The sequence below is a fragment of the Lissotriton helveticus genome, chromosome 3_1 (genome assembly GCF_964261635.1).
Source record: "Lissotriton helveticus chromosome 3_1, aLisHel1.1, whole genome shotgun sequence".
NCBI lineage: Eukaryota > Metazoa > Chordata > Amphibia > Caudata > Salamandridae > Lissotriton > Lissotriton helveticus.
The window spans coordinates 29,415,894-29,443,511 of record NC_136061.1 but is presented as its reverse complement, the minus strand read 5'-3'; the positions used below and the strand labels follow the sequence as shown (position 1 = coordinate 29,443,511).

Below are 27,618 nucleotides of genomic sequence, written 5' to 3'. Positions count from 1 at the left end.
GCAGCCGAAAAGACTGTGCAGTTGCCTGCTGTGTATCTGAAGTATGAGAGGGTGTTTGACAATGTGCAAGTGGAATTGCTTCCTCCCCATAGGCAGTACGACTGTCAAATTGATCTTGTTCCGGGTGCTGTGATTCCTATCGGGAGGCTGTACGCCTTAACAGAACCGGAAAACCTCCACCTGAGAGAATACTTGGACAAACTACTCGAACTAGGATTTATCCATCCATCTAAATCCCCCGCTGCCTCACCGCTTTTTTTTATACCGAAGGCCAACGGAGAACTCAGGGCTTGTGTGGACTTAAGAGCCCTGAAACCATCACCGACTTCATCAGCCCACACGCCTTAACCTCACCAGAGTACATCCTCCCAGGGGACCTGAACTTCCACCTGGAGAAAAACAATGACAACAACACCACCACCCTGCTCGACAACCTCGCCAACCTCAGACTCAAGCAACTGGTGGACACCCCCACCCACTACGCCGGCCACACCCTCGACCCCATCTTCTCGGCCAGCAGCCACGTTGCCTTCAGCCACTCCACCGGACTACACAGGACAGACCACAGCTGCTTCCATTTCACCTTCAAGAAGACCACATCCCACCACCACACGCTACAGATCCCCCGCAGATGCTGGAACAAAATCACCACAGACCAGCTGACCACATCGCTGAGCCAGGACCCACCGGTCGACACCCCTGACACCAACAACGCAGCAGAAAATCTCGCACAATGGATCACCAACTGCGCTGAAGACCTCGCTCCACTGAAGAAACCCCCAGGCAAGACTTGCAACAGAAAATCCTCATGGTTCATAGACACCCTCAACATAGCAAAGAAATCGTGCCAAACCCTGGAAAAAGCATGGCGCCACAAGCGGACATCAGAAAACATGACAGCCCTCAAGAGCGCCACTCGGGAATACCACAAGATGATCCGCACCACCAAAAGGACATCAATCAAAGAGCGGCTGGACAACAGCTCCCACAACAGCAAGGAACTCTTCAGCATCGTGAAAGAGCTCTCCAACCCCAGCGCCAGCAACAACGACATCACACCATCACAAGACCTCTGCAACTCCCTCGCCACATTCTTCCACCGAAAGAACACAGATATACACGACAGCTTCGGACCCCAGACCCCGCTCCCAGCCACCAAACCAACGACCCCCACCACCACCCTCAGCGCATGGACCCACATCAGCACTGAAGACACCACCCGCGTCATGAACAACATCCACTCCTTCACATCAGCAACCTTCCCTGGAAGCTGGAAACACTCAGAAATCAATCCTCTTCTGAAAAAACCAACAGCGGACCCCAAAGACCTCAAGAACTTCCGCCCCATCTCTCTGCTCTCCTTCACGGCCAAAGTCATCGAGAAGATCGTCAACAAACAGCTGACTGCATTCCTCGAAGAAAACAGCTCGCTCGACCCATCCCAGTCTGGATTTCGAGCCAACCACAGCACCGAGACCGCCCTCATCGCAGCCACCGATGACATCAGGACCCTGATGGACAACGGAGAAACAGCCGCTCTCATCCTCCTGGACCTCTCAGCAGCCTTCGAGATCGTCTGCCACCGTACCCTAATAACCCGCCTCTACAACACTGGAATCCAAGGAAAGGCCCTGGACTGGATCACATTGTTCCTCTCCGACAGGACCCAGAGAGTCCGCCGCCCTTCCTTCCGCTCCGAGGCCACCAAGATCATCCGTGGCATACCCCAAGGCTCCTCACTCAGCCCAACTCTCTTCAATATCTACATGAGCCCCTCGCCACCATCGCCCGCAAACAAAACATCAACATCATCTCCTACGCCGACGACACCCAACTTATACTCTCCCTCACCAAAGACCCTCTCACCGCCAAAGCCAACTTCCAGGAAGGAATGAAAGAGGTCGCAGAATGGATGAGGAACAGCCGTCTGAAGCTCAACTCGGACAAGACGGAGGTCCTCATCCTCGGACAATCCCCTTCCGCCTGGGACGACTCCTGGTGGCCCACGTCACTGGGCACCGCACCGACACCCACTGACCACCCACGCAACCAGGGATTCATCCTTGACTCCTCTCTCATGATGACCAAGCAAGTCAACGCAGTGTCGTCTTCGTGTTTCAACACCCTGCACATGCTCTGAAAGATCTTCCGGTGGATCCCCATCGAAACCAGAAAGACAGTCACCCAGGCCTTCGTCACCAGCTGACTGGACTACGGGAACGCCCTATTCGCAGGAACCACAGCCAAACTTCAGAAACGCCTTCAGCGCATACAGAATGCCTCCGCACGACTTATCCTCGACATCCCCCGCCACAGCCACATATCCGCCCACCTGAGAAACCTGCACTGGCTCCCTGTCAGCAAGAGGATCACATTCAGGCTGCTCACCCACGCCCATGAAGCACTCCACAACATGGGCCCTGAATACCTCAACAACCGCATCTCGTTCCACACCCCCACCCGCCAGCTCCGTTCCTCCAGCCTCGCCCTCGCCACCGTCCCACGGATTCGCAGAACCACCACGGGTGGAAGATCGTTCTCCTACCTAGCAGCAAAGACATTGAACTCCCTCTCCCCACACCTACGACTGACCCAGGACCATCTCACCTTCAGGAAACACCTCAAGACCTGGTTATTCGAGCAGTAGTAGCGCCCCCCTTTTCTTTTTTCTCCAGCGCCTTGAGACCCTCAAGGGTGAGTAGTGTGCTCTACAAATGTACTGATTGATTGATTGATTGACTGTAAAAAATACAATTCCAACTCCCAAAAAAACAACAGTAAGGAAAATGTTGGATAGCGTAGGCGTAAAAATTACAATTCTCACTCAAGAGAGTGCAACAGTAGGGAAAGTGTTGGATAGCGTAGTGGTAAAAATTACTATTCCCACTCCAGAGAGTGCAGCAGTAGGGAAAGTGTTGGATAGCGTAGGGGTAAAAATTACTATTCCCACTCCAGAGAGTGCAACAGTAGGGAAAGTGTTGGATAGCGTAGGGGTAAAAATTACTATTCCAACTCCAGTTAGTGCAACAGTAGGGAAAGTGTTGGATAGCGTAGGGGTAAAAATTACTATTCCAACTCCAGTTAGTGCAACAGTAGGGAAAGTGTTGGATAGCGTAGGGGTAAAAATTACTATTCCAACTCCAGAGAGTGCAACAGTAGGGAAAGTGTTAAATAGCGTAGGGGTAAAAATTACTATTCCAACTCCACAGAGTGCAACAGTAGGGAAAGTGTTGGATAGCGTAGGGGTAAAAATTACTATTCCAACTCCACAGAGTGCAACAGTAGGGAAAGTGTTGGATAGCGTAGGGGTAAAAATTACTATTCCCACTCCAGAGAGTGCAACAGTAGGGAAAGTGTTGGATAGCGTAGGGGTAAACATTACTATTCTAACTCCAGAGAGTGCAACAGTAGGGAAAGTGTTGGATAGCGTAGGGGTAAAAATTACTATTTCCACTCCAGAGAGTTCAACAGTAGGGAAAGTGTTGGATAGCGTAGTGGTAAAAATTACTATTCCAACTCCAGAGAGTGCTACAGTAGGAAAAGTGTTGGATAGCATAGAAGTTAAAAAGAACATACTTTTAAATAAACTAATATTTTAAAACATTAAAAAAAATTATAAAATAATCTAAACTATTTACAAATACCAATAAATAATTATTAAAAAAAGAATTACCAATTAATAATGTATATACAATAAATTAATTATAAATGTAATACCTACTTAGTTACATATCAATTACTTTACACACTAAACGCACAACCAACACCAATAATAAAATAATACACGTAACATAGTTATCAATTAATCAATTAATTAAAATAAATTACCAATTAATACAAATTAATTATCAATTAATTAAAATTAAGTTATAATTCCTAAAAAATTCAAAAATAATTTAGTATAATTAAATTACTTCCCACCCTATTCACCTATAAACCCACAACCCACTACAGAACATAATTATCAATTAATCAATTAATAAAAATAAATTAAAAAATTAATAAAAATTAATTACCAATTAATTAAAATTAATTTATAATTCCTAAAAAATAAAAAAATATTTTAGTATAATTAAATTACTTCCCACCCTATTCCCCTATAAACCCACAACCCGCTACGGTACTAAAATACAACATTTACTTAAATTACATTTAAAACAATAAGACATATTAAATACATAATAATATACATAAAAATCATATAAAAATCGATATTATTAATATCGATATTACTTACATCGATATTAACAAAATCGATATTACTTTCCTCCGAAATTCTGTCCCTTCGATATTAAAAAAAACGATATTACTTACCTTCTATATTCTGTCCCTTCGATATTAAAACATCGATATTATGGTAGATCGAAATTAAAAAATCGATATTTTGTCTGCCCACCTTCCAGGCCATGGGAGAATATCTCTTTGGATTTTGTTGTCGGTCTGCCGTTGGACCAGGGGCAGACTGCAATCTTGGTGGTGGTGGACTATATCACCAAGATGGGACATTTCATTGCCTGCAAGCAGATGCCTACAGCCGGCCAGCAAGCAAATCTGCTGATGATACATGTGGTCAGACTGCATGGGCTACCCAGCGTCATTGTGTCAGACAGGGATTCCCAATTTACTGCCCAATTTTGGAAGACGTGGTGTTCTTCCTTGCATGTCACGTCTGCTTTGTCTACTAGTTTTCACCCGCAAACTGACGGTCAGACCGAGCGTCTTAACCAGACTCTGAAGCAATATCTGCGTTGTAACGTGGATAACAGTAAGGAAGAATGGGTGGATTTTCTTTGGTTGGCGGAGATTGCCTACAATAATGCGACACATGGTTCCACAAGAGCGTCTCCGTTTTACAGCAACTATGGCCACCATCCGAGATTCCATCCTTTTTTCCATCCCATTAGTGATGAAAACATTCCTGAAGTGGCCAAAAGGGTGGAGCATATCAAGGACACTATGAAGGAAGCACGGGAACACCTGTTGAATCCAAGAAACCGAGTCAGCCTGGTCCTTTGTATTGTGTGGGTGACTCTGTCTGGTTGTCTACTAGGAATGTGCGGTTCCGTAAGCATAGTGTGTTTCATCCTAAATACATTGAACCTTATCTGATAGAGAAGCGCATCAGCCCTGTCAATATGCGTCTCAGACTGCCTTCACACATGCGCATACACCCTGTGTTCCATGTTTCTTTGCTGAAAGCTTCCTGTTCTTCCATGAGGAAGTTGCTCTCACCTCTTTTGATAAATGGGGAACTGGAGTATGAGGTGGATGGGATTAAGGACTCCAATTGGCGGGGTCGCCGTCTGTGGTATCTGGTTGCCTGGAAGAGGTATGGTGTGGAAGAGAACTCTTGGGAACCCGCTTGGGGTGTGCATGCTCCTAAACTGGTGGCCTCTTTTCACAGAAGGCATCCGCTGAAATCGGGGCCATTGTTGCGCTCTCTCTGAAGGGGGATGTACTGTTATAGGAGATCTCCTCGAGCGCAACAGCACACCGATACACAAACCTCAGTACGAGGATAGGCTTGATACTGGTCCCAAACTACGTTTCCCAGAAGGCCTGGCGTCCTGCAGTGACGAGACCGCCCATAAGATCATGTGAGCAACCAGGAAGAGCGTCGGATATTCTTCCTACCGGTCCCTCATTGCTGAGAGCTGTTCCGTGGTTACCTTCTTCGTAGGTAAGCCCGCATCCTGGTTTCTTAGTTGTGCTTGCTGAGAGGGAAGCTGATTCCCTTTCAGCATTTCTCCTTGATTCCTACTCCTTAATTTGCGGGTCCTCCATTGGTGAGCCCTCTGTACTGGCGCTTGTGCGGAGGACGCTCCTTGACTCCCAGTCGGCATCTTCAGCTGCCGCATTTTGCACCTTATTTTCCCCTGGCTTGTGTCCTCCGTTGGAAGAGCTGCTTCCGTGGTACTCGTGCGGAGGACGTTACCCGATATCAGACGGCATTGATTGCCACTGCATTGTGCCCTTCTGTTCATTTGGCTAGTGTGTCCTCCGTTGGAAGAGTTGCTGTTGAGGCGCTCGTGCGGAGGACGTTTACTGATCTTGGACGGCATTGTCGGCCGCCACTTAGCACGGGGTCCTCTGTTGGCGAACTCTGGGCTCAGAGTTCATGCAGAGGACGGTTCATACATTACAAAAGTAGAAGAGATACTGTCCTCACTAAGCACTCTCAGGTATCATTTGATTCCAGTAGAACACTTTGCTGTCCATTAGGATGAAGTCCGCCCGTCATCCTTACGGTGCTTGGGACCACCCGCCATTAGGACGGGGGTCTCGCCCTACAGATTAGGATGCACCCGACACAGCGGCTGGAGCTTCCCACATTTTTAGCATTGCGGCGGGCGTGCTGAAAGCACAACATGCTGAAATGCACAACATTGAAATGCAGGCGGGTACCATAGGTCCCCCCATGTGCACCCCCCACCCCCGGAGTCCCTGGGAGCCCGCAACAGGCCCCCGCAGGGGGACTCCGCATGCCTTTCCGTGGCGGCATTGCCGCCATGGAAAGGCATTGAAAAATGCCATCATAATATGGCTGGCGGTGTCTGATAGACACCGCCAACATATTATTCCTTTTCCGCCCCGGCCGCAAGGCTACAGGGGCGGAAAAGCGGCAGACGGTCTTTCCGTCCGCCGAGGTCCCCCCGCCATACTAATATGGCGGGGGGGGAAAACGAGTGTGGATGTCGGGCGGATTGCCCCCACCAGGCTGTATTGGGTGCAATCCGCCCGACATCATAATGGGCCCCCAGATCTTCATTCAGGTACTCACATATTTATGCCTATGTGTTCTTTTGACTTGATTACGGATTTACACATTGCTAACAGTGGGATCGTGATTAGCTTATCTTGGATGCAGATTACCATGGTTTTGTTATTGGCAAGACTGATATCAACACTGGTATATCGTCCTCATCCAACGCATCCAGAGGGTACAACAATCCAACCTGCTAGTATATATATGGTCCATGTTCTTTTTCTTTACAGATCTCCCTCCTCGCTGTTCCCTTCCTTTCCCTCCCTCACTTGATCCTCCTAGTGACCTGTGCCATAACGGCATACAGGCTGTGGTAGATCAAGAGGTGGTACCCTTTTGTGCATCAACCGATCCTGAGGACTTGCGAAGTAACAAGAGGAGACAACACAGAGCTAAAAAGTTATTGACTAATTGACCTTTTGGGCATTGAAGGAAAAACCTATTTCAGCACCTTATTGAATGAATTAAACAGATGGATTCAAGAGAACTCGATCCTCCCCCCCTACCAGACTGGATTTCGTAAAGGCTGCTCCACAATTGACAACATCATGGCCATGTCGTAGCCAAGCCAGCAAACAAATGGTAAAAATATTAAGCCAATCTTTGCATGCTTCATAGACTACTCAGCTGCCTTCGATGGGGTGCCTCGATACAAGCTTTGAGCCAAATTGCGTAACTGGCATATCCCAGCAGGTCGTCTCAAAGCCATTATCTTGTTGTACAGTATCACCTGGATCAAAGTAAAGCTAGTAGACAACACCACAACGAAGAAGTTCTTGACAAGCCATGGATTAAAACAGGGATGTGTACTTGCCCCCACATTGTTTAACCCCTACCATGGTGACGAACCCCAGCCATCACGCTCCACGGTGCTCGTGTGCTGATGACGGCTGGGGTTCGTCACGGCCCGCCCTGTTCGTGCGGCTGCCGCACACGGGGGGAATCGTGGCCGCACGGAAGGGGTTAACTTATATACCGCTTATAAGCTTCACAATGTAACTCTTAAAATCTGAACCAACAAACTTCAAATATTACAATACGCAGACGATTTAGTGGTACTAGACCACACGAAAATCGGGCTACAAAGGGACCTATATGCCCTCAACAATCACAACAAAAGAAACAAACTTATTGCTTACTAATAAATGCTCATCAGTAATTTTTGGTCATTTCCAAAAAGCATTATTGAAAGTGGATGTGGGCAAAGAGATCATCTCTACTGAGAAGGGGGGCGTGGCTAGCAGGCCAATATGGCGGACGCAGCTTGCTAGTGCTCCGGTGCCGCTGGGAGAGAAAAGATCCTGCAGCCTACGCCGAGGGGCCGGGTCCACCTGAAAACCGTTGTTTTCTAAGGCTCTTCACCCCCGCCCGCTCTGCTGAAAACCCCTAAGCTCTGACGGCGGAGGTTCCGGAGTTGCGCCGTGGCCTACTGCGAGGCCTAGTGTCACGCTACAGACCGGGGCCTCGAGTGACGGAAACACCCGGAGAGCAGGGGCTGAGTGGCCGGAGCCTCCGAATCGGAAGCGGACCCCTGCACCTGGGACCCTGACCCCGCGAATGCCGAGGGGTGCGGACGGCACCTTGTGTACCCTGGCGCCGGGAAGGAAGACGGAGGTTGCGGGCGGACCTGCGCTGCGGGCTTGGGCGCCGGAACACAGGCGCTGAGGACCGAACACTCCCGCCGCCGGCAGTGCCTGCCTACTGGGGGCCCCCCGCCTAGACTGCTGACTGCCCGTATGGACTGAAGGTGAGGAACCCCGGGAGAGTGAGGAGGGGACCCCTGGGGCCCTGCACTGGGCGGCGAGCTAGGACCTCGAGAATCATTGCTGCCCTGCGCTCTGGAGAGGGCGGATTGAGACAGGTGGAGACCCCTGGGCTGGGGGCCGGATCCGACTGAGCCACCCTGGATGCCTGGCTGGGACGCGGCTGAACTGCGACGGTGCAGGGCCTACCCTCACGCGGTAGGCCGAAGACTGGGGCGCCGGAGAAACCTGCAGCAGCACAGTTAACACCCCCAAAGCGCCGCTATAAATGCACTGCAGCCCAATCCTCTTGTGTCTGCACTTTGCCCGTATATAGCTGGGGGCCCAGACGTGGCGGCACCCAGCTGCTCCTACTGCCGATCTTTGCCCGCCGCAGTCAGCCTGATGGGGAGAGAGATATAGCGCCTCAGGGTGGTTGGCGTAGTGGAAGCCCTCGGCGCCCCTATAGGCTGGGTGGGGTGGACAGTGGCCCCCCCCGCGGAAACGCGAAAGTCTTCCTCAGCTTTCCCAAAGTAAGAGCGCCAGGAGAGGCCGGCGGGGAGACTACTGGGGCATCAGACACTCACCGGGCGGCTGGTACTCGCCCCGACCCACACTCCTGTCGCCAACCGGGCACCTGCAGTCTACTATGGTGCGCAAAGGTGTGAAGAACACGGAGGGCAAGGAGGGACCGGTCATGGGACCTGCCCAGGATGCGGACCCTGGGGGCTCTGCACCGCTGACATTGACCTCCACCATCTCAGAGAGCCAGCAAGGCGACAAACTAGACCTGATACTTAAGGAGATCAGAGACTCCAGGGCTGTGATGGAGACGCAGATGGGCACCCTCACCACTAACCTTTCCTTGCTTAAGGCGGATCATGAGAAATTGGCGGATAAAGTTAAGGATCAAGGTCTGTCGATAACTGAACTTGCCCCGACAGTGGCGGAACACACGGACTCCATTCAACTGATCCAACGTCAAGTCAAAACCCTGATGGAACGCGTGGAAGATGCAGAAGGGCGCAATCGACGCAATAACATTCGCGTAATTGGCCTGCCGGAAAGAAGCGAGGGGTCTCGGCCGGCAGAGTTCATGGAACAATGGTTCCGAGATAACGTTGCCTCTGAGGGTCTGTCACCGTTCTTCTGTGTAGAGAGGGCTAATAGAATTCCAACTGGCCAACCAAAACCGGGACAGACACCACGGCCGCTTATTGTCCGGATCCTAAATTACCGAGACAGAGACATGCTGCTGACTCAGGCCAGAATAAAATCGGTCATTCCGTGGGAGAACAAACGAATTTCACTGTACCCGGACTACACCACTCAAGTGCAAAAACAACGGTCCTCATACTATGAAGTGAAACAGAGGCTCCAAAAGGCAAAACTACGCTACGCCTTATTGTTCCCTGCACGCCTGAAGGTGATCCATGACAAGAAGACTCACTCTTTTGAAAGCCCCACAGACGTGGAGGACTGGATGGAAGTGATGGACATTGAGGAGCGACTGGACCCGACGCAGGACTCCACAGACAATGGGTCCAAAGAAAGCTCGACTCGAGGGGAGACCAGGAAAGACGCCCGACGCACTCATCCGAAGCAGCGCAAACCGACCGCCCACCAACAAAAGCAGGGACAGGTTGATGCAGTGGCCGCGGTGGGCTCCTTCAGGGACGACCGAGAGACAATTAACACGGACACTGAGGAAAGCACAGTACACTCTGACTCGGACAACAGTATGGTCCTATTCCCGACGGTGACACCTAGAGCCGCGGATGAACTTATAGACAATGCCCAAGAGTAATACCTCCTATGGACCAGACCTGAGACTTGAAGACAACATGATATCCTTTCCTGTATGAACTAAGGGGGCGGTGGGGGTGAGGGAGGAGGGGAATTATGCTTGCTCGGAATATGTATGTGGCCCTTATTTGCTGGGGAACACTCTATGGCCTGACCTTGTATGAGGAGGGAGACTTAGATGCGGAGACCGTGGGATGCGATTCCTACGCAGCCTGCTGGTTATGCCGGTATGGGGCCACCCTGGTTTCCCTCTCCCCTCCCCTGACCCTCTGCTCCCCCCCCCCACGAGGCGTGGCTACACATACGAACAATTCCGAAAGAATTCTCCCGGTGGCGCCGTTGAGCCGGCGAACTGACCAAGCATGGCACTATGGACACGGCAAGTGCTTGGCCGACCCCCCACTAGCGTATGCACTGTTACTTATTTACTTACGTTCCAAAGTTTATGGTTCGGCACAGCAGGGTTTAGAGGCTGCGCCTTCACAGTTGGGGTTTGGGATAGGGAGGGTACTGTCTCCTGGTTGACACGGAAGAATCATTCGCTAGGACATATGGGAACACTCCTTGTGACACCAACACGGGGCTATGGCTGACGTACAAGGAAAGTATAGGCTGGTCACCTGGAATGTGAGAGGGCTAGGGGCAGTGCAGAAGAGACACAGAGTGCATGCTTTCCTGCTACGGCAAAAGGCGCATATAGTGTTCCTACAGGAGTCACACATGACACACTCCGAGGCACTCCTACTGCGGAAGAAATGGAGGGGTACTGTATTCTCTACAACATACTCTGCCTTCTCCAGAGGGGCCACGATATGGGTGCGCCATGGTACTCCATTTGTGGAGCTGGAAAGGCGGACTGACGAACAGGGGCGCTATGTATTGGTGAGGGGCACCTTAGACGGGGAGGTGGTAGTGCTGGGCAGCATCTATGCCCCGAATTTTGACCAAGATAGGTTCCTTGCTGCAGTGGGCCGGGCGTTGGCGGACTGGGTGGACGTCCCCTGGATCTTGGGAGGGGACTGGAACATGATCTTAGATGTGACCCTGGACAGATCACACCCCCCCCCTCCAGGCGGCGGGAATACATAAACTGTCAGACTCGTTTGGGACGTGGCTCCAGGGTTGGAGGTTAGCGGACATCTGGCGCACGCTGCACGCGACCCACAGAGAATACTCATGCTACTCCCCTGTACACGACCTACACACCAGATTAGATAGGTTTGTGTGCTCTAACTCTGTAGCGGCTAGGTGCGCCACATCGGATTACCTTGCTAAAACGTTCTCAGACCACCGACCACTGGCGATTGACCTACACTGGGGTAGGGTACCCTCACCAGTTCCCACCTGGAGGCTTAACCCCGCGCTGCTCGAGGATGGCCCGTTTCGATCACATATACCTGACGCCTTAACTGATTACTTCAATACAAACTGGGACTCTGCATCCTCGAACCTAGTGGTGTGGGATGCAATGAAAGCTGTAATACAGGGGGCTGCTACAGGCCGCCAGGTGGGAGCCAGACAGGAGATCCACGGTAAACTATGCGAAGTGGAACAGCGCTTGCGCGATCTCGAAAGTGCGGTGGGGCAGGACCCTGGCCGAACAGCTGAGCTACAGCAGTGTAATATCGACCACGCAGAAGTGCTAGAAACCCTGAGAGTGATAGACTATGGGGCCTATCTGAAACGACAACAGGCGGAGGTGGACAGATCCGGTGCTCTGCTCGCCCGGCTGGTCCGGGATGCCCCGGAGTGCCCTACAATAACGTCTATCCGGAACGCAGCAGGTGAACCGGTGCACACTCAAATGGGGATTAACACTGTATTTAAGAATCACCTGGAGAACCTCTATGCTCCCCCCTCTGTAGAGGCCAGGGATGACATGACGGAATTCCTAGGAGAACTGACGCTCCCAGTGCTGACCCCAGGAATCCAGGCGGCTATAGCCGGGCCTATAACACAACATGAAATAAAGATAGCAATCCATACGCTTAACCGGGGCAAGACCCCGGGCATGGATGGCCTGCCAGGGGAATTTTATCAAACATATGCTGATGTGCTGGCCCCCGTCCTGGAGAAAATATACAACACCGCCTACGAGGTTGGCCATCTCCCGACTACCACCATGCAAGCCTTGGTGATTTCTATCCCGAAACCTGGTAGGGACACTCAAGATGTGAGTAACTACAGACCCCTATCCATGCTCTCCACGGAGTATAAGATCCTTAGTAAGGCTATTGCCATGCGGATCCAACACCACCTACCTGGCCTGATCCATACTGATCAATGTGGCTTCCTCCCAGGGAGGAGTACCTCCCAGAATTCGAGGCGACTCCACGCCCTCATGACCACTACGCCCCACACCTTACCACACGCTGGCTGCATAGCCCTAGACCTCCGTCAGGCTTTTGATTCCCTGACGTGGAACTTCATGTTCGAAGTCCTACATCGCTTTGGTTTCCCGGAGACCCTCATAAAATGGATCCGCTTATTGTACACAGGTCCGACGGCTAGGGCCCGTACGGGAAGACATACATCTGACAGTTATGAGGTCCATAGGGGCACCCGACAAGGCTGCCCTCTGTCGCCACTACTGTTTGTGCTGACGCTGGAACCCCTGGCTTTTGCGCTTCGCAATAGAGCTGCGGAGGAAGGCATACCGGTGGAAGGCATCAACCACATGGTCTCAATATATGCTGACGACCTCTTGGTATTTCTCCAAAACCTACGAGGGGACCACTCGCCCCTGGCAACTGTTTTCAGATGCTTTGAGACCATATCTGGACTGGCTATAAACCCGGGAAAGTCCCTGGGTTTCTTTTTCCGAGATGGCCAACAGCCCCCCCACATACAGTTCGGGGCCTATGAAATCCAAGTGGCACCGGACACGTTTAAATATCTCGGAATACAGGTTTACCGGGACCCGGAGGCCCAAATTGACGGTAATATCCGTAGGGCCATTACTGGCCTACGGAGTAGCATAGGATTCTGGACGTCCCTACCCCTGTCGGAAATGGGACGAGTGGCGGTCTCGAAGATGGTCCTGCTCCCCCGCATATTATATTACTTTGTAAACCTGCCGGTCCTGCTCCCACGACAGATTTTCACCACATTAAATACATTACTGGTCAACCTCATCTGGGGCCCGGGGAGAAGACGAATTAGCCTTAAAAAACTACAACTGCACGCCAGAAGGGGTGGCCTGGGCGTACCGGACCTGCGAGGTTATTACTATGCCAGCCAGCTCCAGTGGCTGACCCGATGGGTGGCGGGCAGAGACTTGCATGAGACCACTTACACGACGGACAAATTAGCACGTGGAGAACTACACTCCCTCCTCTTGCCCAACGCTAGGATCCCCAGGGACTGCCACCCCCTCCTGCATGTGGCCCTGACTTGCTGGAAGAAAACATTGTCATACACGTCGGGGACCTCTCCATATGCGGATAATATACCCCTACTGGGGCTCCCGACACCACAGGGGACTCTAACACAGTGCAGACTACGTCCCTGGACAGAGGCCGAGGTAGACAGGGTGGGAGACCTGTTCGACGACGACACCATACTGGACCATGCCTCGTTTGTACAGGCCACGGGAGCCCCTCCACGCTTATACCTCCTACACGCCTCGGTTACGCACTTCGTGCGGCGGACCTGGGCCCCACTACGTACGAAACCAGATCAACATGAGTTAGTACACCTCATGCATTATATGGGCACGGGGGGACACCTAGTGAAATGGCTGTATGTTGGTATCAGAGAACATGTGCCATCGCCGATCGCTACACTCAGGGAGACCTGGGCTGCAGACTCGGGGGAAAACATAACGGACGGGGAGTGGAAAATTATTCTAGGTCATCATAGAAGGGTATCTAGGAATGTTAAATTTCAGTTCATACAAGCCATGATTCTCCATAGAGCTTACCTTACACCCCAGAGACTACACAGGATGTTCCCTGCCGCTGCACACTGCTGCCCGAGATGTCAACAAGACGAGGCACATATTCTTCACATGCTATGGACATGCCCGAAATTACATACTTACTGGGATACGATCAAACACACGCTACACTCCATAACAACACTCCGGATCCCTGAGGGAGCGTTACCCTGCCTACTAGGGAACAGGAAACGGCCCAAAACATGCAAGGCACAACTGAAATTTACGGACCTGGCACTAGTGTTGGCGATCAGGGTGCTCACTATGAGATGGAAATCGCCCAGGGCCCCGCAGATAGAAATGTGGCGCGGTGACTTTCTGAAATGGGGTAAAGCAGAATCCGCAGCTCTGCGGGAGGAGGAGAGCAAGGACCTTCGCAAATACCCCATAGCACAGGAATGGGACTCACTGATGATAGAACTGGAAGAGACAGACCTGGATAGTTCAGGAGACCCAGTGGGATGAACTCACACAGGTAGCGGGGGGGGGGGGCTGAGGCTCACGGGCACTAGTGCAACTCACAAGGGTTAGACCAGACCTAGGACCTTTAACAAATTCCAGATAGACAGAGCCACCTAGGTCCGAGATATAGAGTGTACGAGTGAGAACAACCAGGAGACAGGGGGTGGGCGGACGGGGAGGGAGGGACAGTTGGGGTTTGCCAATAAGGAATGTCATGATTATGGTGTTAACAGACCGTGAATGGGATGCATCCGGGGACTGTTTTGATAAGCAACTCATGACTGAAATGTTATACTCCCAAGAATTAATGGTTACGAAAACGGAAAAGACTGTTGTAAGATATGATGAGAAACGGAACAGAAATGTATGTCATCCTGAAACAGTCATGAATAAAGAGTTTAAAAAAAAAAAATCTCTACTGAGAAATCCTACAATTACCTTGGGTGCTGGCTAAGTGAAATGGGTAAACAACGCTACATCTGCATTAAATGAAGGCCAAATCACAGTCATTAACCTATGCCCTATGCAAACTACATGAGCTAATGCAAAGTCCAACAACAGCTCCCATCAGAAAAGTAATACAAGCCAAAATCAGGGCAACTGCAGGGTATGCACAGCAGGCATTCCGGGGTAAAATAGAATTAATGTTAGACAAAGCACAATGCCAGGCATATAAACGCATTTTCAAAGTGCCTAAATACAATCGCAACAGCCTAACTCGCTTGGAATTTGGACTGAGGAAACAAAATAAAGAATGTTTGGGAATGCATACGAAATACTACTATCAAGTACTTACAGCCCCAGCCAGAAGCTTAAAGAGCATGCTGAAGCCGATCTACAGAGGGTCAATTAACCCGTGGCAATGTTATATGGAGGTAGCAGTGGAACAGTTGGGTTTAGCAATTGAAAACTGGGACCAAGGAACGATAAAAACTTAATTAATAAACAATGCTAACACCTGTCACATAAAAATGACCTATGTAACAGGAAGAGGTCCACCAGGGCTGATAACATCATATGCAGGGCATAAAACCCAGCCCTATCATAGCCAAACACTGGGAAGGAAAGCACTAAAAACATTTTATGGGCCAGATTAGTGCCCCTCCAAAATTGAAGAATTAAACCCAGGGTGGAAGTCCATTTAACACAAAAAAAATCAAATGTAGAATTTGCAACTTTAAATCTGCTACACTTGATTTGTTGTTGTCCCGGCATGCTACAGCCCCGTCAGAATCTTTTAAAACAAATATAGCTGCGTAACGGGGTCCGGACAATGAAAAGAAGCAGCTTTGGTTCTTTTTTCCAGCACCTTACCGTCAGACTTGGCCAGATTTGGGAGATACATGACAGAGCTGCGTCTTAGGCTTATTGAAGAAGAGGGGCCAGGCAATACAAAAGGCAATCTGGTCTGTTAAATAATCAGTCTCCAGCAATCAGTTCGTGATGACGCCGTTTTAAGTACCAACCTCAGTACCTGAATCAAATTTGAAGTAAGGTTGAACTGGCAATCTCTCACCTTTTTTTTAATGTATATTACATATCTTTATTTTATTTGGTTTAGATAATGCCGTACGTAAACTAATTTTGCAGGAATGCTTTTAAAAATTGTGATTCTAATTTTCTTTTTTTAATTGTATGTAAGTCATATTGCAAATGGTTTTAAGTAACTGTGCAATAAATAAAATTCATTTGAAAGGGTGACCAACACCATAATGTTTGCCTACAATGGTAATCTATGAGGTTAGAGGCCTAATGACCATACCATGTATTTTTCAGAGTAAATAAGCCAATCTGACCTGTTTATTGTGAAAAGTTATTATAAATTACCTTTTTAATAACTTTTCATAATAAACAGGCCAGATCTATGGCGTGTGACTTACGATGTCCCTGCTTTCCAGTCAAGCTTAGAGCTGTTAGCGTTGGCTTGTCACTATAACCCACTCAGCCTATTGGACTTACCATAAGCTTTGCCAAAAGGCAACCATTAGGCATGCAGTCCTAAAATGGCAAATGTATTCAAAATTACAGCTGGCAAAGCAAAGTAGTATCTTTCCTAACAGAGATGAACAAGGAATCTCACAGTACAAATCTTCCAAACTCTTGGTTTGCCTATGGGGGAAACGAACACCAAAATCTTAGCTTACTAGCGTAAACTATGTGATTTCATGTAATAAAAAAACCTATCTGTAGGCTTTAATTCAGAGTAATAACAATCCACCCTTAAATGTCTATTGACTTTCACATATGCTTTTAACACTCAATGTCAGACCTACTGCCTTTATTGGAATTTCTCATAATAAACACTATATGATTGGCTTGCCATCATAATCAACTCAGCCTTGCTGCATCGAGTATGAACTTTGCCACAAGAAAAAAAGTGCAATATCTGCAGTCCTTTTAGTGGAAGCACACAATTTCGGCCCAATCAAATCCTGTACTTTTGGAAACAATATGTGAGTGGAGCCGAAGTCCTTCTATCGGTAGGACTCTGAAAGCTCTGTTTTGTTGATCTCATAAGGTCAAAGACAGTTGCATTGCCAAGCCAGACTTAAACATCCATGTTTGTTAATGACTGCACTCCCCCAATCTGTGCTGCTGCTAGAGAAAAAATCCATAAATCATCTAGTTATCTAAGACTCTTCAATAGTATTACAATGCCATGTGTGTTTGCCTGAAAGTACAAGCTCAGGCAGTAAGATAAAAATAATGATCAGAAATAAACTGTGTGGAGGGCAAGCACTTTTTCTGTGGCAGTTGGGAGGACCTGGCCTGGCAGTTTGGGCTGGACTGTTCCCATGAGGAACACAGTCAAGATTGATTTGCATATGGCTGGGTCTGAACTGGGGTGGCGAAGTGAGCAGAAGAATGATGATGAATTTAACCCAGATTTACAAGTGACTGTTGATGACTGTATGAAAAGTTCTAGCACACCGGCCTTCATCTTATTGTGCTTGCTTTGTTCGCTCTAAGTTGGAAGGTGGGCCCAGACGTGGGTCCTTTGCTCAAATTGCCACTGGATTCAAGCTAGCCTAGTTGATGAGGAGTGTTACCCTGAAACCAGTCCCAGGATGCTTGTTTCCGGTCCAGGGAAGACCTGGCTTGGCAGTTCGGGCTGGACTGTTGCCATGAGGCACAGGGTCAGACTGATTTGCATATGGCCATGTCTGAACTGGGGTGGCAGAGTGGGCTAAAGAACGGTGATGGATTTAAGTCAGACATAATAGTGACTGGGGTGAGTGTCTGAAAGGATTCAGCACTCCGTCCATTACCTTATTGTGTGTGCTCAGCATACAACTTCTTTCCAACCGAAATATGTACTGCTGATTCTCAACATGTTGCCAGAGCCAAAGCTCCTCTCCTGGTGAGTCTTACACAATTGTCTGTCGATAACTGCTCTGCCAAGTAAGATAAAAAAATCTGCAAAAGTGTGTTTGAATAGTAATGGAAAGTGCTGTTCAAAATGTTATTTTACGAAAAACAAAGTAAACCCAAGGATACATAGGGACCAAAGATACATATTTTAAAGGAACAACTGTGCCTACAAATACCAGTTAGTCTCGAATGGTGTCAATGAATTTAATTATGACTCAACCAGCCCTATCAAATTAAATATACAATAAAGGATCAGTGTGGGAGGTCGCCAACGTTTCGATAATTTCCAAATGTAAGGCTCAAAATCAATGCCTGTGGTTCGGCTGAATTGTGGATATTTATACTGTGACTTACATGGAATCATTTCTACTCGAGTCACTTGCAAATTCCCCTGCGTATATTATTCTGTGTTCTTTTGGCGCTACCCACTACTGTTGATTGCTAATAAATACGGTTTTAAATTAAGACATCGAATCATATCTATATACAATTTGAGACTACCTGCTTTTTGTAGAGACCGCTGTTCCTTTACAAGTCCAGGATGTTTTCATGCAGACATGACACCAGCCTGCACCGCTCTGTACGTTAGTGGGTCTGCCCAGTACTTCCTATGTGCATCTCAGTCTCACACCTCTGCATACTACTGTTGCTAATTCCTTAACAGCTTCCTTCCACCCATCTGTCATCTACTGTCTTCTTTTCTCTTCCCTCTCATGATCTCTTTCACTGTTTTACTATTCATACCCCATAGTGCATTACAATAGGAGCCAGGAGCACACAAGTCTAGTCAGACATATGGAAAACACGTACCTTTTTCACAATGTCCATTAAGAACTTCGCCATCTCCTTCTCTTTTGTTTCTTGGTCCATGAGGGAGACCTTCTCGGAGATGGGGAACTGAGTGAAAGATGACACACACGTTATGCATAAGAAGATGGCACAAAGAAAGACATATTAGGTCGCTGTAACTTCAACCATGGGACATATACGGTTTGATTTCTGGCACGAATGAAACTAAGCGACACTTACAGTGACAAATGATGCAAATAGGCAAAAAGGTTTCAGGGGAACTCATGCAGACAGACACATTGACTTGCTGACATGAAATTCAGGACCTTTTCGCAAAAAGTATGCTTTTTGATTGCAGTTTATCACAAGAAAACCAATAAACAACTAGTCACCAAAACAAGCCTGAATTGCTTTACTACTTTTAGCAAAGATAATAGTCATAAGAAGTCCACCTCTGAGGTGCAGTAGCATGGCAAAGGTGCCCTGGGTAAGGTGGTACTTGTACCCCTTACTTAGATATAGTATACCTATATCTACCTATATAAATAGACACATATAAACCTATAAGTCACTCCTATGGCAGGCTTGACAATCCTGAAGGCAGAGTGTTTGGTTTTATGTGAGAGGGTACCCAAGCATGAGCTCAATCAATCAATCAATCAAAGGCATTTATATAGCGTGCTACTCACCCAGAGGGTCTCAAGGCGCTTGAGGGGGGGGGTCCGCTACTGCTCGAACAGCCAGGTCTTGAGCTGCTTCCTGAAGGAGAGGTGGTCCTGGGTGAGGCGAAGGTGGGTGGGGAGGGAGTTCCATGTCTTGGCGGCCAGGTAGGAGAAGGACCTTCCTCCTGTGGTGGCTCTTTGGATGCGGGGGACGGCGGCGAGGGCGTGGTTGGTCGATCGAAGCTGGCGGGTCGGAGTGTAGAAGTTGAGTCGGTTGTTGAGGTATCCTGGGCCTTGGATGTGCAGGGCTTTGTGTGCGTGGGTGAGGAGTCGGAACGTGATTCTCTTGTTGATCGGGAGCCAGTGCAGGTCTCTCAGGTGTCTGGAGATGTGGCTGTGTCGGGGGATGTCCAGGATGAGTCTTGCTGAGGCGTTCTGGATCCGCTGGAGTCTCTTCTGGAGTTTGGCAGTGGTTCCGGCGTAGAGGGAGTTGCCGTAGTCCAGTCGACTGGTGACGTGAGCCTGGGTGACCGTCTTCCTAGTCTCGGTGGGGATCCACCTGTAGATCTTGCGTAGCATGCGCAGGGTGTTGAAGCATGACGAGGAGACGGCGTTGACTTGTCTGGTCATGGAGAGGGAGGAGTCCAGGATGAAGCCCCTCTGCAGCTTTCGGAGTCCCTTCCTTATAGCTGTTCTGAGATACAGCCATACCATATACTCTTATGTGAATTATAACCTCGTAGTAAATTCTAACGTTGGAATTGCTGCATCAAAACATGTCGTGTTTGGTGTCAAACACTTTGGAATACTACCCCCCCCCCCCCCCGCGCCAGTCCTGGTGGTGGGGGTAGCAATCCACCCTTCTAGAGAGAGAAGACATGTACACACTGGTAAACCCGGTAGAAGTTAAACAGAGCCCCAGCATCACAAAATGGATGCTGCTGCCACAGACATGAGTCTGACCTCCTGCTGTTGGGTGAAACTCCTGCAGGGGAGGCTCGGACAATAGGTTTCCTGTCCAGTGAGGTGCCAGCACCTCCCCAGACAGGCTTTAGTGTATTGGGGCAGGGTGGGTTGCCTTCAGTGAATGCTTTCCAGAGAGTGCCTGGGGCACACGAGGTGTCCTGTGCATTTCCCAGTTCAAACTGGTTGCTGGGGCACTCAGCCCCAGCTCTGGTGCGAAACTGGACAAAGGGGAAGGGGTGTAACTACCCCCTCCCAGGTCCTCCCATAGGTGGAACCCTAGAGTTAGTCCAACCCCTAAACTTAGTATAAGTATAGGAACCCAGTCCCTAGGACTTTAGATTACCCTGGACAAAACTCTGAAACATAAATCTTGAACCTCTACATTCCATATCGATTGGAAGATGGAGGAACTCCCCCTTGGGGTCAAGGAGTGACTACCCTGTTCAAACAGGCACCAACGAAGCAACCTTGCCGGTGTACATTTTCGACGCTCCCGTTGGATCCCGAAGAATCTGCAACACAGGACACAGACTTCCAGATATCTCCGAGGCTGACACGAGTCCCCAGTAAAGCTGAGACCTGTAGCTATCACAAGAGACGTGAGACTGGAACTCCTGGACATCCTGCACATTTGCTAGTGCATCGACTTCCCAAGCTTTTCCGAAGTTGTGCATTAGGCTACTTGTAGCCCAAGCCCTGAGCACCTTTTGCACCGAAGTGTTCCTGCATTTCTGCTCGAGGCCCCTTTGCGATCCCTGGTCTGTCGACTGGTGGGTCCCCACGAAGGAATATACTTTGTTTCTTGGACTTCCCTGGATGCTCCACATGTGCCCTTACTCCCCTCCAAAGAGTAAGTCCCTCAGATCTTGCTGGTCTGCTTCAAAGCCAATCTTTCCATCTTGTGTGGGTTGCTGTTGCCAAGGCTTGTTGGGTCCAGTCCGGATACTGACACTGCAGCACTCGACATCCGACATGGGACACCAGGAATCCAGCTCCTGGTTGTCGTCGACGCCTCCTGGACCTCGTGACTGAAGAGTCAAGCTTCACCTACATCACCTGAAAGCACCCGACATCGGCTGGCATCTTCTTGTTGCCTTCCTGGCCACTGGCTAGGGACCCAGACTCTGTCCCCTCTGCTTTCAGGCTGTTCAGATCTCCGATCCACCCTTGGATCCATACGGACACTCTTCACCTGGATGCCTGCAGCACTTCTTTGCAGATCTCCACCTCACACAATTTCTGGTGGATCTCCTGTCTAGCGCCCACCAATTTCCCAATTGTCTCTCCCCACACAACTACCTTCATCGCATCCCAGACTACTAAATTGGAGGAAGCAGTATCCCAGTTGACCTCCCAGTACCGTGACAGGGCCTCTGAGAGAGCTGCTTTAAATGTACCATCTTCCAAGTGCTGGGGGTTGAGTCTCCATGTAGGGACTGGAGTCGGGACTCTACCCCATGAGATAGTACATTTGAGGGGTCTGTGGTCCGAGAAGGTCTTTGCTAGGTATTCTGGGGCGTATATCAGTGAGACGAGTGCTTGGGAGCATAGGAAGCGGTCTATACGTGTGTGCAAGTCGTGTACAGGGGAGTAGAAGGAGTATTCTTTATGTGTGGGATGTGCCTCCCGCCATATATCCCTGAGTCTCCAGCCTTCCACCCATGCCCTGAATGTGTCCGTGAGCTTAGTTGCACTGGCCGCTTGCAGGGGCGGGTGTGATCTGTCCAGGGCCAGGTCCAACACAGCATTCCAGTCCCCCCTGAGCACCCAGGGAATATCCACCCACGGGGAGAGTGCTCTCCCGACCCTCTTTAAGAATAGGTCCTGATCGTAATTCGGGGCATAAATGCATCCCAGGACAATCAACTTGCCATCTAGGGCCCCTTTCACCAGGATATACCTGCCCTGATCATCTACTTTCTTTTCTACTGCAGTAAATGGTGTTCCGTGTCGCACCCAGATAGTGGCTCCTCTAGAGAATGCGGAGTAGGATGTTGAATATATAGTCCCTCTCCACTTTTTCCGTAGCTTCTGAGCTTCGGAGACCGTGAGGTGTGTTTCTTGTAAGAAGGCAATTTGTGTCTTCTGTCTAAGGAGGTAGGAGTGGACCCGGTGTCTTTTCTGCACTGCCCCCAGCCCTCGCACGTTCCAGGTGGTGACCTTATACATGCGAGTCCGTTCAGCCATGATCAGTGTGTGGAAGAATCAGTCTCGGGGTTGGTCCTATGTCGAGAAACTTGGGGAGCTGAACCCAGGAGAGTGCACCCATAAAGGTTAGTAACAGTTCTAAAACAAACTTGGCGCAGCCATAAAACCTAGCTGGGCCCAACGCTAACAATAGCAACTTAGAGAACCAAATGTGTGTGCATTCGCCTTGGGGGCGTGGGTCCAGCACACATACAGTCATTTTGTTATCAGTTCCGGTTCCCATTGGCTCAACGGTGGCCCGGCCGGGCACTCAACGTAAGCACAATGTGTTTAAGGACAGGGTGTGCATGGTTGGTAGTAAGCGGCCATGAGCCGCACCCCAGGGTTTTTCAGTACAGTGCCATTTCCAGAGGACGTGGTGCGTTTTGGGGAGTGAGTTCTTGTCCATTCACCCTGGACATTCACCCTGGAGAAGTGTGGCTCAGGGGTTAGAGGCGGCAGACCTGGAGCCTGAGTTCGGCCCTGTACCAGGGTTCAATTCCCCGCCTCGGCGGGTCTTGGGCTCAATAATTCCACGGACTCGATAATTCTCGCTCCGGTGCCTTCTCGACTCACGGGTTCACATTCTGCGACTCTGGGCAATAGCTTGCTTAATCTCCACATCGGCCCCTCGCGGTGGGATGCCTGGCTTTCACCTTGTGGATACCCTGCCAGGGTTATCTCACAGGGGAATACCAGGACGGGTTCCCTAAGCAAGCGCGGAGATGCCCCAGGGTAAGTCATGCGCTATATAAGCTTCATACATACACATACATACCCACCTCCCGCCTCCATCACTGTTCCTTCGGGGTCCGGCCCCCGGGGTCTAGGTATAACAGAAAAAGGATACCTTGCATCAACTGCTGCAGAGGAGTCAACTCGGGTTATCACCGACTGGTCAGCTGTCTATGAGGTCGTCTGCAGCTCTAGGTGTGATTGTAGGGAAGAGCAGCACGCTGTTGTCTGAGTCCGAGTGACCAGTGGCGTCTTCAGAATCCCAAGTTATTTTCGCTGGGTCCTCCCTGAAGGTGCTAGCGAGCGAGATGGCTTCCCGTTGTCCGTCCCTCTGATGGTTCCGCAACGGGCCACGCTCAGTATTTCCTTTTCTGGATCCAGACGGGGAGCGACGGCTACCCCTCGAGTTCCTCTCCGACGTCCCCGCGTCTGCCTCCTGGGATGCCTCTTGACTGCCATCCAGGCCCATCATCTCTAGCCATTCTTCAGCATCTGTTGGGCTCTCGAAGAAGTGTGACTTCTTCCCATGTATAACTTTAAGGCGTGCGGGGAAGAGTAAAGCATATTTCAGGTGCGCGCTTCTCAGTTTCTTCTTCACCTCCATGTAGGAGGCCCTCTGCTTTTGTACCATGTTTGTGTAGTCCAGATAGAGCGATACTCTCCGATTTTCAAACTGGATGGTGGATCTTTCTCGAGCTCTTCTCAGAAGGGTACCCCTATCTCGGTAATTAAGGATGCGGACTATGAGAGGGCGAGGCGGGCGTCCCGGCTGAGGCTGTCCCGTCGGGATCCTGTGCGCCCGTTCCACAGAAAAGTATGGAGAAAGTCCGTCCGTCGCCATGTGGTCTCTGAACCACTGTTCCATGAATTCTGCAGCCCGCGGCTCCTCACATCGTTCCGGCAGACCGATCACGCGTATATTGTTCCTCCGGTTGCGGCCTTCCGCGTACTCGACCCGGTCCATCAGTGCGGCCACCTGACCCTGGATGTCCTGGATAGATTTGCTGTGACCAGCCACCGTGGGCGTAAGGTCCGTGAGTGCCAGCCCATGGTCCTTGACCTTGTCCGCCAGCTTGCCATGGTCCGCTTTTATCAGGGATAGGTTATTAGTAAGGGTCCCCAGTTGGTGCTCCAACGCTTGTCGGGAATCTCGGATCTCTTGGAGTATGAGGTCCAACTTGTCCGTGTGTCTAGTACTCGGCTCCGTCTGGTCCGCCCAGCCAGGTCCACCTCCGTCCACTCCAGTTCGAGTCAGCGGGCCGGATCCCGCCGGCTCCCCCGGACCCTCCACATTCCTCTGCCCTTTCCGAACCATGGCGTACCGCACCAGAGAGTCCTTTGCCGAGCGCCTCGACTCTTCCGTGTGGTTATAGTGTATAGTAACACTCCAAGTCCCGAGTAATTATAAAGGGAGTCCAGGATCAAGATAAACGCGTCCAAGTAGTGACTCTAGTGTCCAAAGGACCCCTCATCCAAGGCGGCAAGGGTCGCCGTTGGGCGCCGCGTAGGCCCCCCTGGCATGCCTGTCTTTTAATCAGTACAGTGTAGGTACGGCAGCCTCGTTGCGGCAGGCCTGGGGCTGTAATATGTCCCGTGGTGGTGTCGGCCTTCCGGGCTCCGCCGTCCACGGGGCGCGTCCCCGTCTTCCAGGGCGATGGCTTCGGCGACTCCACTCTCAGCACTCAGGTGGGGGACTGGCCGGCGAGTCAAAGGGCCCCGCACCGAACAGAGACGACCCTCCGGGGGGTGAGTTGTGGAGTCCATTAAACACTGTGCACACGGATTTAAAGCGAATTCTTTCACAAATTGGCAACCAGTGTAGCTCTTTCAAGGCCAAGAAAGTGGAAGAGCGGCGCTCCCAGCTCAAGGCTAGTTTGGCTGCGGTAGACTGGACTCTTTGTAGGCTCTGAATGATGTACTGCGGGGCACCCAAGTACAGAGCATTACAATAGTCCAGTCTACTAAGTATCAGACTTCTGACCACCAGAGGGTGAGTCTCCTTCGGGAGAAAAGGTAGCACCTGTCGTAGCATTCATAGGAGAACCATACAGACACTAATTGTCTTGTTGGATTGGGCCTCCATCTGAAGGTTATCCTCTACCATAACCCCTAAATTCCGTACCACCCTAACTGGAGTCAGGGGTACTTCCTCTGGTGTAAGTCTAAACTCCAGTGGTAGGTGGCGAGGTAGGGTGTTACCCCGGCCAAACATTACCTCCGTTTTACTTCCATTAAATTGAAGGTAGTTTTCCCTAAGCCAAACGGAGGTATGGAGCATACAGTCCTGAAGGGCACTCAACGGCACCGCTTGTTCCCCCTCCAGGGAGAACACCAGTTGGGTGTCGTCGGCATAATTAGCCAGCTCAATCCCAAAAGATCTAATCAGGGGGAATAGAGGACGCAAATAAATATTGAAAAGGATAGGGCTGATTGACGAGCCCTGAGGCACGCCGTGGAGGACTGGTAATTTATTTGACGTAAATGGTGTTAGAAATACTGTCTGTTGTCTGCCCAGAAGGTAGGATTGTAACCATTGAAAAGCCGTCCCGTTCACCCCAAACTCTGTTAGCCTCTCCAACAAGATACAGTGATTCACCGTATCAAAGGCGGCTGACATATCCAATAATATCAATACAGTAGGCTCTCCATTGTCCGCACGCCTTCGAAGGCTGTCCATAACCGTTATTAATGCTGACTCCGTGCCATGTTTTGGACGGAATCCAAATTGGTCCTCATCCAACAAACAGTTTTCCTCCAAAAAAACTGAAAGATCCCTGCTAACCAATTTTTCCAAGACCTTAACTGGAAAGGGTAAGAGGGATATAGGCCTGAAGTTAGCAGGGAAACCAGGGTCCAGCGAGGGCTTTCTGAGCAGGGGGGTGACCATAGCCTGTTTCCAAGCATCCGGCACCACCCCTGCCTCCAACGATTGGTTGCATATCTGATGTAACCAGGGTAAGGTTGCTTGTCCCACTTCCTTCCATAACCTCGGAGGAAAAGGATCAAGGGGGGAATCTGAAGAAACCTTACGTACTAGATTGCTGAACACTTCCTCAGTCAGCTCAGTAAATAGGCTAAGGGAAGGTTTCACCCCCCGCTCTTCTACATACTCCGGGAACACAATCTCGTCATTGATGGTATTTGACTTTTGGAGGTTACCTATAATTGTGGCAATCTTCTCATCAAAATATACCGCTATCTCGTCGCAGAGCTTCTGCGTAGCAGCCACCTTATTACTCAAGCACTGCGGATTAGAAAGTTTCTTGACAATGTCAAAGAGGGCCTTGGTGCCATTGGAGGATTGTAAAGTAGAGGCAGCATAAAACTCGGCTTTGGCCTTAGCAATGCCTTTTTTATATTCCGCCTGTAGTAATTTTAAGGTAGTTTTGTCTGTGTCGGGATAGAGCTTCCTCCAAATCCGTTCCGCCCTCCTACATTTCAAATGAAGCAAACTCAGATCCTCGCTATACCAAGGAGCCGAAGGTCTCTTCTTCCCTTTACGTTGTTTCACTGGGGCTAGAGAGTCTAACGTCTCGGTTACTAGATCATAATATTGTTGGTGGTTACTCTCTACCGAGATGGAAGGGTCGAAACGATTTGCCCTAGGAAATGTCTGGGTTATCTTATCTTGTTTCAGTTTAGACCAGTCTCTATCTTTCCGGCACGTTGACGCCTGCCTCCCAATCATGCTAGATCTAGGCACCACTGTGTGAAAGAGTATGAGTGAGTGATCTGTCCAGTATTGTGGCAGAACGTCTATCACTCTTGTTTCAGCCTGATTAGCATATAGGAGGTCAAGAATATGGCCCCCCTCATGAGTGGGAGATTGCACTAGTTGTCTCAAATTGAGACTGTCACGTAGCCAGGTCAGATCTCTCAGATGGCCGGCCAGGCACCCATTATCCCAGAGATTAAAATCTCCCAGGATCAGTACTCTGGAATGAGAGAGGGTCAGATTTGTGATGGTATTTAGCAGCTCATGGTACTGGGTGTCCGAGCCTGGGGGTCTATAGAATAAAAGGCATGAGAAAAGAGTACCTCTGGGCTCATGAACTGAGAGACCCAACAATTCAATTCCTGCCACCTCCTCGACCTGCAGATGACACAAGTTCCAGTTATCTCCCCGCTACCTGGCGAATAAACTAAAACTCTCTGGAGGCTCTAGACTTTCACGCAATGCGGAGAATCTACTGC

General features: G+C 50.0%; 1 protein-coding gene across 5 annotated transcripts in view; it reads right to left on the bottom strand.

The window, feature by feature from the left end:
• The window catches only part of ADCY10 (adenylate cyclase 10), a 4,100,562-nt gene that overhangs the window by 1,866,049 nt on the left and 2,206,895 nt on the right, over positions 1–27,618 (bottom strand). For all 5 annotated transcript variants that reach the window (XM_078679137.1, XM_078679136.1, XM_078679138.1 and 2 more), the window contains one exon: positions 18,896–18,982. In XM_078679137.1, the coding sequence (XP_078535263.1) occupies positions 18,896–18,982 (87 nt within the window). The remainder of the gene's footprint in view (positions 1–18,895; positions 18,983–27,618) is intronic.